Source organism: Scyliorhinus canicula, chromosome 8, assembly GCF_902713615.1.
Source record: "Scyliorhinus canicula chromosome 8, sScyCan1.1, whole genome shotgun sequence".
Lineage (NCBI taxonomy): Eukaryota > Metazoa > Chordata > Chondrichthyes > Carcharhiniformes > Scyliorhinidae > Scyliorhinus > Scyliorhinus canicula.
The window spans coordinates 54,312,870-54,325,193 of NC_052153.1; the positions used below are offsets into that span (position 1 = coordinate 54,312,870).

At 48.5% G+C, this 12,324-nt stretch overlaps 1 protein-coding gene across 9 annotated transcripts in view; it reads right to left on the reverse strand.

Annotated features, from left to right (window-relative positions):
• The window catches only part of LOC119970269 (sodium/potassium/calcium exchanger 2-like), a 360,708-nt gene that overhangs the window by 106,234 nt on the left and 242,150 nt on the right, over nucleotides 1-12,324 (reverse strand). For 8 of the 9 annotated variants that reach the window (XM_038804609.1, XM_038804615.1, XM_038804616.1 and 5 more), the window contains one exon: nucleotides 11,969-12,019. The exons of the other annotated variant lie outside the window; for it this stretch is intronic. In XM_038804609.1, coding sequence (XP_038660537.1) covers nucleotides 11,969-12,019 — 51 coding nt within the window. The remainder of the gene's footprint in view (nucleotides 1-11,968; nucleotides 12,020-12,324) is intronic. 9 annotated transcript variants of the gene reach the window in all.

A 12,324-nucleotide genomic window follows, 5' to 3' on the forward strand; every position in this document is an offset into this window, starting at 1 on the left:
TCCTAGCCGTGCAATCAGCCCTGCTTCCTCACCGTGCAATCGGCCCTGCTTCCTAGCCGTGCAATCAGCCCTGCTTCCTAGCCGTGCAATCGGCCCTGCTTCCTAGCCGTGCAATCAGCCCTGCTTCCTAGCCGTGCAATCAGCCCTGCTTCCTAGCCGTGCAATCGGCCCAGCTTCCTCACCGTGCAATCAGCCCTGCTTCCTAGCCGTGCAATCAGCCCTGCTTCCTAGCCGTGCAATCAGCCCTGCTTCCTAGCCGTGCAATCAGCCCTGCTTCCTCACCGTGCAATCAGCCCTGCTTCCTAGCCGTGCAATCGGCCCTGCTTCCTAGCCGTGCAATCGGCCCCGCTTCCTAGCCGTGCAATCAGCCCTGCTTCCTAGCCGTGCAATCAGCCCCGCTTCCTAGCCGTGCAATCAGCCCTGCTTCCTAGCCGTGCAATCAGCCCTGTTTCCTAGCCGTGCAATCGGCCCTGCTTCCTAGCCGTGCAATCTGCTTCCTAGCCGTGCAATCAGCCCTGCTTCCTAGCCGTGCAATCAGCCCTGCTTCCTAGCCGTGCAATCAGCCCTGTTTCCTAGCCGTGCAATCGGCCCTGCTTCCTAGCCGTGCAATCAGCCCTGCTTCCTAGCCGTGCAATCAGCCCTGTTTCCTAGCCGTGCAATCGGCCCTGCTTCCTAGCCGTGCAATCGGCCCTGCTTCCTAGCCGTGCAATCTGCTTCCTAGCCGTGCAATCAGCCCTGCTTCCTAGCCGTGCAATCAGCCCAGCTTCCTAGCCGTGCAATCGGCCCTGCTTCCGAGCCGTGCAATCGGCCCTGCTTCCTAGCCGTGCAATCAGCCCAGCTTCCTAGCCGTGCAATCGGCCCTGCTTCCTAGCCGTGCAATCAGCCCTGCTTCCTAGCCGTGCAATCGGCCCTGCTTCCTAGCCGTGCAATCGGCCCTGCTTCCTAGCCGTGCAATCAGCCCTGCTTCCTCACCGTGCAATCAGCCCTGCTTCCTAGCCGTGCAATCGGCCCTGCTTCCTAGCCGTGCAATCAGCCCTGCTTCCTAGCAGTGCAATCAGCCCTGCTTCCTAGCCGTGCAATCGGCCCTGCTTCCTAGCCGTGCAATCAGCCCTGCTTCCTAGCCGTGCAATCGGCCCTGCTTCCTAGCCGTGCAATCAGCCCTGCTTCCTAGCCGTGCAATCTGCTTCCTAGCCGTGCAATCGGCCCTGCTTCCTAGCAGTGCAATCGGCCCTGCTTCCTAGCCGTGCAATCGGCCCAGCTTCCTAGCCGTGCAATCTGCTTCCTAGCCGTGCAATCGGCCCTGCTTCCTAGCCGTGCAATCAGCCCTGCTTCCTAGCCGTGCAATCGGCCCTGCTTCCTAGCCGTGCAATCAGCCCTGCTTCCTAGCCGTGCAATCGGCCCAGCTTCCTAGCCGTGCAATCTGCTTCCTAGCCGTGCAATCGGCCCTGCTTCCTAGCCGTGCAATCAGCCCTGCTTCCTAGCCGTGCAATCAGCCCTGCTTCCTAGCCGTGCAATCGGCCCTGCTCCTAGCAGTGCAATCGGCCCTGCTTCCTAGCCGTGCAATCGGCCCTGCTTCCTAGCCGTGCAATCGGCCCTGCTTCCTAGCCGTGCAATCTGCTTCCTAGCCGTGCAATCGGCCCTGCTTCCTCGCCGTGCAATCGTCCCTGCTTCCTAGCCTTGCAATCGGCCCTGCTTCCTAGCCATGCAATCGGCCCTGCTTCCTAGCCGTGCAATCGGCCCTGCTTCCTAGCTGTGCAATCAGCCCTGCTTCCTAGCCGTGCAATCGGCCCTGCTTCCTAGCCGTGCAATCAGCCCTGCTTCCTAGCCGTGCAATCAGCCCTGCTTCCTGGCCGTGCAATCAGCCCTGCTTCCTAGCCGTGCAATCGGCCCTGCTTCCTAGCCGTGCAATCTGCTTCCTAGCCGTGCAATCAGCCCTGCTTCCTAGCCGTGCAATCAGCCCTGCTTCCTAGCCGTGCAATCAGCCCTGCTTCCTAGCTGTGCAATCAGCCCTGCTTCCTAGCCGTGCAATCGGCCCTGCTTCCTAGCCGTGCAATCGGCCCTGCTTCCTAGCCGTGCAATCAGCCCTGCTCCTAGCCGTGCAATCGGCCCTGCTTCCTAGCCGTGCAATCAGCCCTGCTTCCTAGCCGTGCAATCGGCCCTGCTTCCTAGCCGTGCAATCAGCCCTGCTCCTAGCCGTGCAATCGGCCCTGCTTCCTAGCCGTGCAATCGGCCCTGCTTCCTCGCCGTGCAATCAGCCCTGCTTCCTAGCCGTGCAATCTGCTTCCTAGCCGTGCAATCGGCCCTGCTTCCTCACCGTGCAATCAGCCCCGCTTCCTAGCCGTGCAATCAGCCCTGCTTCCTAGCTGTGCAATCGGCCCCGCTTCCTAGCCGTGCAATCGGCCCTGCTTCCTAGCCGTGCAATCGGCCCTGCTTCCTAGCCGTGCAATCAGCCCTGCTTCCTAGCCGTGCAATCAGCCCTGCTCCTAGCCGTGCAATCGGCCCTGCTTCCTCGCCGTGCAATCAGCCCTGCTCCTAGCAGTGCAATCAGCCCTGCTCCTAGCCGTGCAATCGGCCCTGCTTCCTAGCCGTGCAATCAGCCCTGCTTCCTCGCTGTGCAATCGGCCCTGCTTCCTAGCCGTGCAATCGGCCCAGCTTCCTAGCCGTGCAATCTGCCCTGCTTCCTAGCCGTGCAATCAGCCCTGCTTCCTAGCCGTGCAATCGGCCCTGCTTCCTAGCCGTGCAATCGGCCCTGCTTCCTAGCCGTGCAATCGGCCCTGCTTCCTAGCCGTGCAATCAGCCCTGCTTCCTAGCCGTGCAATCAGCCCTGCTTCCTAGCCGTGATATCAGCCCTGCTTCCTAGCCGTGCAATCAGCCCTGCTTCCTCGCCGTGCAATCAGCCCTGCTTCCTAGCCGTGCAATCAGCCCTGCTTCCTAGCCGTGCAATCAGCCCTGCTTCCTAGCCGTGCAATCGGCCCAGCTTCCTAGCCGTGCAATCCGCCCTGCTTCCTAGCCGTGCAATCAGCCCAGCTTCCTAGCCGTGCAATCGGCCCTGCTTCCTCACCGTGCAATCAGCCCAGCTTCCTAGCCGTGCAATCGGCCCTGCTTCCTCACCGTGCAATCAGCCCTGCTTCCTAGCCGTGCAATCAGCCCTGCTTCCTAGCCGTGCAATCAGCCCTGCTTCCTAGCCGTGCAATCAGCCCTGCTTCCTAGCCGTGCAATCGGCCCTGCTTCCTAGCCGTGCAATCGGCCCTGCTTCCTAGCCGTGCAATCTGCTTCCTAGCCGTGCAATCAGCCCTGCTTCCTAGCCGTGCAATCGGCCCTGCTTCCTAGCCGTGCAATCGGCCCTGCTTCCTAGCCGTGCAATCGGCCCTGCTTCCTAGCCGTGCAATCGGCCCTGCTTCCTAGCCGTGCAATCTGCTTCCTAGCCGTGCAATCAGCCCTGCTTCCTAGCCGTGCAATCAGCCCTGCTTCCTAGCCGTGCAATCGGCCCTGCTTCCGAGCCGTGCAATCGGCCCTGCTTCCTAGCCGTGCAATCGGCCCAGCTTCCTAGCCGTGCAATCGGCCCTGCTTCCTAGCCGTGCAATCAGCCCTGCTTCCTAGCAGTGCAATCAGCCCTGCTTCCTAGCCGTGCAATCGGCCCTGCTTCCTAGCCGTGCAATCAGCCCTGCTTCCTAGCAGTGCAATCAGCCCTGCTTCCTAGCCGTGCAATCAGCCCTGCTTCCTAGCCGTGCAATCTGCTTCCTAGCCGTGCAATCAGCCCTGCTTCCTAGCCGTGCAATCTGCTTCCTAGCCGTGCAATCGGCCCTGCTTCCTAGCCGTGCAATCAGCCCTGCTTCCTAGCCGTGCAATCGGCCCTGCTTCCTAGCCGTGCAATCAGCCCTGCTTCCTAGCCGTGCAATCGGCCCTGCTCCTAGCCGTGCAATCGGCCCAGCTTCCTAGCCGTGCAATCAGCCCTGCTTCCTAGCCGTGCAATCGGCCCTGCTTCCTAGCCGTGCAATCGGCCCTGCTCCTAGCAGTGCAATCGGCCCTGCTCCTAGCCGTGCAATCAGCCCTGCTTCCTAGCCGTGCAATCGGCCCAGCTTCCTAGCCGTGCAATCGGCCCTGCTTCCTAGCCGTGCAATCAGCCCTGCTTCCTAGCCGTGCAATCGGCCCTGCTTCCTAGCCGTGCAATCGGCCCTGCTTCCTAGCCGTGCAATCGGCCCTGCTCCTAGCCGTGCAATCAGCCCTGCTTCCTAGCCGTGCAATCGGCCCTGCTTCCTAGCCGTGCAATCTGCTTCCTAGCCGTGCAATCAGCCCTGCTTCCTAGCCGTGCAATCGGCCCTGCTTCCTAGCCGTGCAATCTGCTTCCTAGCCGTGCAATCGGCCCAGCTTCCTAGCCGTGCAATCGGCCCAGCTTCCTAGCCGTGCAATCGGCCCTGCTTCCGAGCCGTGCAATCTGCTTCCTAGCCGTGCAATCAGCCCTGCTTCCTAGCCGTGCAATCGGCCCTGCTTCCTAGCCGTGCAATCGGCCCTGCTTCCGAGCCGTGCAATCAGCCCTGCTTCCTAGCCGTGCAATCAGCCCTGCTTCCTAGCCGTGCAATCAGCCCTGCTTCCTAGCCGTGCAATCGGCCCTGCTTCCTAGCCGTGCAATCTGCTTCCTAGCCGTGCAATCAGCCCTGCTTCCTAGCCGTGCAATCAGCCCTGCTTCCTAGCTGTGCAATCGGCCCCGCTTCCTAGCCGTGCAATCGGCCCCGCTTCCTAGCCGTGCAATCGGCCCTGCTTCCTAGCCGTGCAATCGGCCCTGCTTCCTAGCCGTGCAATCAGCCCTGCTTCCTAGCTGTGCAATCGGCCCCGCTTCCTAGCCGTGCAATCGGCCCCGCTTCCTAGCCGTGCAATCGGCCCTGCTTCCTAGCCGTGCAATCAGCCCTGCTTCCTAGCCGTGCAATCTGCTTCCTAGCCGTGCAATCGGCCCTGCTTCCTAGCCGTGCAATCAGCCCTGCTTCCTCGCCGTGCAATCGGCCCTGCTTCCTCGCCGTGCAATCAGCCCTGCTTCCTAGCCGTGCAATCGGCCCAGCTTCCTAGCCATGCAATCAGCCCTACTTCCTAGCTGTGCAATCAGTCCTGCTTCCTAGCCGTGCAATCAGCCCTGCTTCCTAGCCGTGCAATCAGCCCTGCTCCCTCGCCGTGCAATCAGCCCTGCTTCCTAGCCGTGCAATCTGCTTCCTCGCCGTGCAATCAGCCCTGCTTCCTAGCTGTGCAATCAGCCCTGCTTCCTAGCTGTGCAATCAGCCCTGCTTCCTAGCCGTGTAATCGGCCCTGCTTCCTAGCCGTGCAATCAGCCCTGCTTCCTAGCCGTGCAATCAGCCCTGCTTCCTAGCCGTGCAATCGGCCCTGCTTCCTAGCTGTGCAATCAGCTCTGCTTCCTAGGCATCCCTCCATCGACTTCATCCCCCTCTCTGACAACTATTTGGGGTTTTAAGAAGCCTGTACACAACATTCAAATCAGTTGAACCGGAGGCGAGCTGCTTGTGTTGCCCTATTATGTATTCTCATGTATTTTCTTGAATTTTGTTTAATTCCCTTTTCTTCCATGTACTGAATTATCTGTTGAGCTGCTTGCAGAAAAATACTTTTCACTGTACCACGGTACACGTGACAATAAACAAATCCAATCCAATCCAACCAATCACCCATGTCATCACCAAGAACATTGCCTGCCTCTGCCTCAGCCCATTTGTTGCCGAAACCCTCATTCATGTATTTGTAATGTCTAATCTTTGATTATATTAACATGTTCCTGACTGATAACCCACTTTCTACACTCTAAACTGGAAATCATCCAAAACTCAGGATGTCCTTGTCTTAACTTGTACAAAATCCGACTTACCCATCATCCATGTACTTATTGGCCTGACCAACTTCCCGTTAAACAACTAGATTTTAAATTGCTCAGTGGCTTATCCCCTCTCCAGCCCCACATTCTTCCAAAATAACTGCACTCCTTGAATTATGTCTTCTTGAGCAGCCCACATGTTAATGACTACCTTAGTGTTCATGCCTTCTCTGCATGGAATGCCAGCACTTCTTTGACCACTGTCATGTGACAGTACCATTAGGAAATGGGTGTTTATAAATGGGTGTGTATATAAATATCTGTAGTGAGAGTACCTTTAAGAAATGAGTGTTTACCACTGCAGTGATGTCAGGGTGGAGCTGGTCTGTGTCAGCTTTTTACTTTTGTCTTTAAGCAGGCTGCAGGGTGCGTTTTAGTTTTGTTTTCTGTGTTGGAGCTAAAGGCAGACCAAGCAGGTGTACTGCTGTTCTCTCTGCCATCAAAAGACTATCTCTTGATCATTTGGCGATTTCAGAATTATAAATGTTTTCAGTAGTGACTTTAACCTGATGTGCTTCTGATAAAGATTTTGTTTTTAAGTTGCATGGATGTTAGAAAGGAAAGCTTAAAGGTTTATTTAGTGTTGTAGTCTTTGGGGGTTGTATTTAAATTAATGGTTGCTAAGATGTTCACTGTATGTTTTAAAAAGGTTAACTTAATAGAATAAACATTGTTTACTTTAAAAAAATACTTTTCCATTTCTGCTGTACCACACCTGTAGATGGGCCGTGTGCTCCCCATACCACAATCTAGTAAAAGTTGTGGGTAAGGTGAACTCCATGATACACTTTGGGGTTCTCTAAACCCTGGCCCATAACACCACTTTGAGCAGACTTTTGGCCATCTGCCCTAACACCACCTATTTTTGGCTTGGTGACAAATTTTGCTTTATAATGCTCATTGGAAGCACCATGAGACATTTTACTACATAAAAAAATATAAGTTGTTGCTATGACTAATACCATGAAGCGTTTCAGGTTATTTCTTATAAATTGTGGAAAATTAGGTCATTGTCCATGGCCGTGGTGAAGATAAATACACAAGTACATTTGTTTCCATAATGTAGTATTCCTTCTGAAAATTAGGGTCTGTCAATTTGTATTACTATACAAATGCAACTCAAATGTTTCCAGCAGCTAATATGACTTTTGCATCATTTAGCCTTTGGAGTAAACTATTATAGAAATGCCAACAAAACTATGTCTTAGATATTTCGTCTTATGCAAAATTTTAGTCAGAGCCTCCAATATCGTACAAATACACAGTGGTTTTGGCCACTTTGTGGACAGATAAAAAGTTAACTCTGTTCTAATAGAAAGTCATCAACCTAAAAATGTTAACATTTTGACTTCACAGATGCCGTCAGAGCTGCTGAATATTTTCATCATTTTCTCTTTTCACTCAAACATCATGCACTGGCCACTATAAAAACACAACTCTCCTTTGCAAAAGTCTATATGTAATTCACAACAGGCAGTAGCAGGGACATCATCAAATTCTCAATTATTTACTACAGGACAATTCACGACTGAAATGCTTTGGAAGTTTGACTGTGTGGGAATAGTGTGTGTGCCGGTACTGAAATTCAGATGCAAGATCATCGACCAAAAGTAACTTGCAAGCTCTCAATGGAGGGCAAATTAAATTGAAGGCACACATTGACAACATGGTAGCAAGCACACTCCCAGTAAACACAAGTAATTATAGTGCATGATTAACAATGTATTCACTGTTGAATATTTGACCAAGTAGTAGACTGAATAGCTAAACAGCACAGCTTACAACCAAGACAGCTTCAGTCTGTAGACAACATTTACAGGCAGACAAGCTCATTGGATATAGAGAAATAATTCCAGAAATTGCTCAGGACAGAGAACCAGGGAGAAACAGTCAGACAGCTATGACAGATCATTGAAAAGTTACAGCGCAGAAGGAAGCCATTCGGCCCATCTTGTCCATGCCAGCCTGAGGACATCCAGGTGCCCTTTTCTAATCGCACCTTCCTGCATCTGACCCATAGCCCTGTAGCCTAGTGCACTTAAGGTGCAGATCCAGGTACTTTAAAAACAAAAATAGTTTTGGGTTTCAACCTCCACCACTAACTCGGGCAGCAAATTCCAGACTCCCACTACTCTCTGCCTAAAAAGGTTCTTCCTCATGCCCTCTCTACACCTTCTGCCACTTATCTTGAATCTTCCTCATGCCCCCTCTATACCTTCTGCCACTTAACTTGAATTTTTGTCCCCGGTTCTAGAATTCTCCACCAAGGGGAATAATTTTATCCTGGCCACCCTACCCCTTCCCCTCATAATTTTGTACATCTCTTAAGTCACCTCTCAGCCTTCTTTGTTCCGAAAAAATAACCCCAATCTATCCAATCTCTCCTCGTAGCTACACTTTTCTAGCCCTGTCAACATTCTTGTAAACCTCCTCTGCACACTCTCCAGAACAACAACATCTTTCCTGTAATGTGGCAACCAGAACTGCACACAATATTCCAGTCGTGGCCTCACCAGTGCTTTCTACAATTCCAACATTATACCCATACTTTTATATTCCATACCTCTGCCAATGAAGGACAGCATTCCATATGCTTTCTTAGCAACCTTGTCTACTTGAACTACTTCAACTACTTGAACTGGGACCTGTGTACCTGTACGTCAAGATCTCTCACTTCATCCACCCCTCTTAGTATATTCCCATTTATTATGTGCTCCCTATGACCTCTCTAAATGTATGACCTCACACATCTCTGTGTAAAATTCCATCTGCCACTTCATCACCAACTCCACCAACCCATCTATAATCATTTTGGAGATAATAGCTATCCTCTACACTGTCCACCACTCGGCCAATCTTTATGCCATTTATAAATTTCCCAAGATAAGTGGCAGATTGTATCGCAGAGTTAAGTTATCCGCAGGAGCACACAGGTAATGGCGAAACCCAGGTGCAGAATAAGGATATCATTCTGAAATAATAATTGGAAAACTAAACTCTCATAAAAATACCTTCAGGCATTGTACAGAAATATTTAAATGTTAGAATCAAAATTCAAACCATTCACAAAATTTTCTTTTTAAGTAATCCCAGTAAAGCCATGTGATTCCTGTTCCCACGGCTTTGAGAAGGGGGTTTCCAAGATATTCTTGAAATTCACGGATAGAATCCAATGGAGAGAGAGAGAGAGAGAGAGAGAGAGAGAACAGTTAGAGGCCACAAGTCTCTATGGATAAGTGCACAGGAATGTGGATGCGTACTCGTGTTTGGTTTCAAAAGACCAAATTTGTGAGAATTTGAAATGAGGCAAGAAGCTTTGTCGCGTGTGCGCTGGGCTCCAGGAAATACAGTTCGAAGGTTAAAGGTTACCAGGCTGGGAAAAGAAAGGAATGGACATAAAACTAACTAAGAATCACTTTGAACTGGGACTGAGAAAATTGAATGACAACTTAAGGAGCAGTAGCAAAGTATACCTATGAAGTTGGTTTTCCGGTTCTGTTAAAAGTGAAAGGAGAATGTTCTGTTTGGTAGATTAAAGTACACCTTGTCCACAATAATAGTGTTTAGTCATTAGTGCTTATAGTCTGTTTGTTACACTAAAAGTCTTAAAATGTGAAATCTTGTCATGTCACCCCTTCAGCTATCAACTGGCAATTAAGATTTATTTTTAAAAGTTAACAGTCATTATAAAGATCGTAACAAAATATATTCCATATTTGTGCTGGGATATTGTTAATAATTACAAGTTCCTAAATTTCTTTCTTATAAAACCAAACAACCAACAAATAGCCATTTCTCTACAGTTCTGCATATAATGGCCCGGATTTTGTGTTAATCAAGGTAAGGCGATCAGCTTAAGGCAATTGACATAAGAAATTGGACTGCAACTTCCGGAATCAGCACACGTGCAGTTTAAGTGGAAATCATGAAGATACTGTTCAATATTCCTGCTCTTAAACAAGCTTTACTATATTGGTACGTCACTGAAACTCTCCGCATTTAACTTGCTGTACTTACCCATGAAACTTGCCAGAAACAAATAGGGCTAACGCATTCAGGGGTAAGTGAATCTTTAAGGTAATAAGTCTCAATTATTGCCAAATAACCTGTCTGGCACTTATAATTTAAGTTTCAACAGTGTAGTCTCATTCATGAAGAATTGAATTATCCAGAGATCATAAAAATTATTTATTTTCTCTTTTATCTCCTATTTTTCTCTTAGTTTCATCTTTCATTCCCTATTCATTTTACTTTCTGTATCTGATGCTACCAATGTATGTGATTTTAACCCTCCAAAAATGGTGGGGTGGAGGGAAATGTAAGAATTTTCAAAATCTCAAGAGCGACACAAACATGGAGATGGGCAACTTTAGTGTAGATGGGACAGTGAAGAGAGAAGGTGTTGACAGGAGGCAGGGTGGCCATGCAAACATGGCTGGGAGCTTCATATTTCACTTTCCTTACAGATTTAACCCTCGCCACCTGCATTTTCCAGATCTCAGAAACCCAACTGTTTAAGGGAGGCAGGATTACTCCACTTATGACACTTTGTTCAAACATTCCACTTTACAGGCAGACGATTGAGCAAATGCTGGCAGCACAGTTGAGAGCATGCTTATTTTCTGTCCCAGTTTTATAAAAGCTAATTGGTGTGGAGAAGGACAGCAAGGGTGAGATTATCACAATGTCTGTCCTGAAACACAATTACCATCAAGTCTGCAGGACTCCTAGGTTCACAAATACATAAATAACTTTGCGAAGTAGCTTTGCCAAACTTTACATATTTCTGACTGGAGCAGAATATAGGGAGTTTCAATGCTAGAATCCAAAGAGAAAATGCTGGAAAATCTCAGCAGTTCTGGCAGCATCTGTAGGGAGAGAAAAGAGCTAACGTTTTGAGTCCAGGGGTCATCTGGACTCGAAACGTTAGCTCTTTTCTCTCCCTACAGATGCTGCCAGACCTACTGAGATTTTCCAGCATTTTCTTTTTGGTTTCAGATTCCAGCGTCCGCAGTTATTTGCTTTTATCCAATGCAAGAATGTCCAGGATAGTTAAAAAACAAAAATGGTCCAGTGCTCCATTTTGATGAAACTGTAGAGGAAGATGTCAGAGAATGATGAAAAATGTAAATTCTAAGCAACATATTTGCATAGAAATGCACCTGTCCCATCTCAAACCTGAAAACAGCAGATTTTTAAATTTACATTTACGCACCCAAGGTCATCATCAATAACTCCTCAGGGGTGCATACATATATTAATTCTAGGCTAAGGTTCCTCATTAAATGGTCCTCAACCTCAGTCGAGCACCCCTTGTATGCGTGAAGATCTGTTTCCCAATCTGTATGGTTGGTTTTGAATAAGGCTGCTATTTTGATGCCAACCTGCACAGTTTATGAACAATTTTGTTTTATAGATTCGTAGGAACTGGATTGAGAATTCGGAATCTCATTTTAGGCTGGACCCTGACAACCAAAAGAGACCTTCATCTCACTGTTCTGGACTCAAGTCATACCCGTATTTTAGTCATGAAAGCAACAATGAAAACATGGATGTGTTGATCTCTTCACTGAATTGGGTCAAACGAAAACATGTTGGAACCTAAACTAATCTGTCAACTGAGGGGCAAAATGACATTTCAACAGAATTAGAACCTTGAGTGAGTTGTCTCCAGTTTACAAACCAGTTACTTATTTGATTACAGGTGAGGGAGATCACATTTTGTGGTCAAGATACAGACACACACAAACACAGAATTGCAAAATCACAAGAGTTAGGAAGGTGAAGGTTACTTTATTAAGGAATGGAGCTCAATTGAAAACAAGGAAGTAGTGAGGCATAGGAAGTGACTGAAACACTAACCAAGAAAAACAACAGTTTCGTCTACATTAAAATATTTGAAACATCACCACGTTTTACATTTGTAATACACAGAAACAAATGAAACATTTATGTAAAGATGTAGTGAAGAGCAGGAAAAAATGTTAAATGACACAATGAGACACGTACATTGTTAAAATGATTTTTTATTGTAGTAAGAATGTGTATGTTTATGATTACAGATAATGTAACAGAGAAAGATGTTGAAGTTCTTACCTTCTTCTGTCATTGAGTCATAATATTTTAGTTTTCCATATGCTCCAAGTTCTACAACATCACAGTAAAAAAAAAGACAAATGAGCAAAAAGCAAAAAAAAAAAAGAGGTTAAAAATCAGGAAGCAGAAGAATGCAATTTAAGAAGGCACACACATAAGTAACGTGCTCCAAAAATCAGACGATTAAAGATCAGCGGTGAATGCTAAAATATGAAATTTAGAATATTGCTGCAGCAGAGTCAATGTTCAAATTAGGAAAGTAGGTGACCATCTTATTAAACAAAAATGATCAATACCATGAAAAACACCACAGTTTTATCAAGTACATCATTCATAAACACGTAAAGTTCAGATAA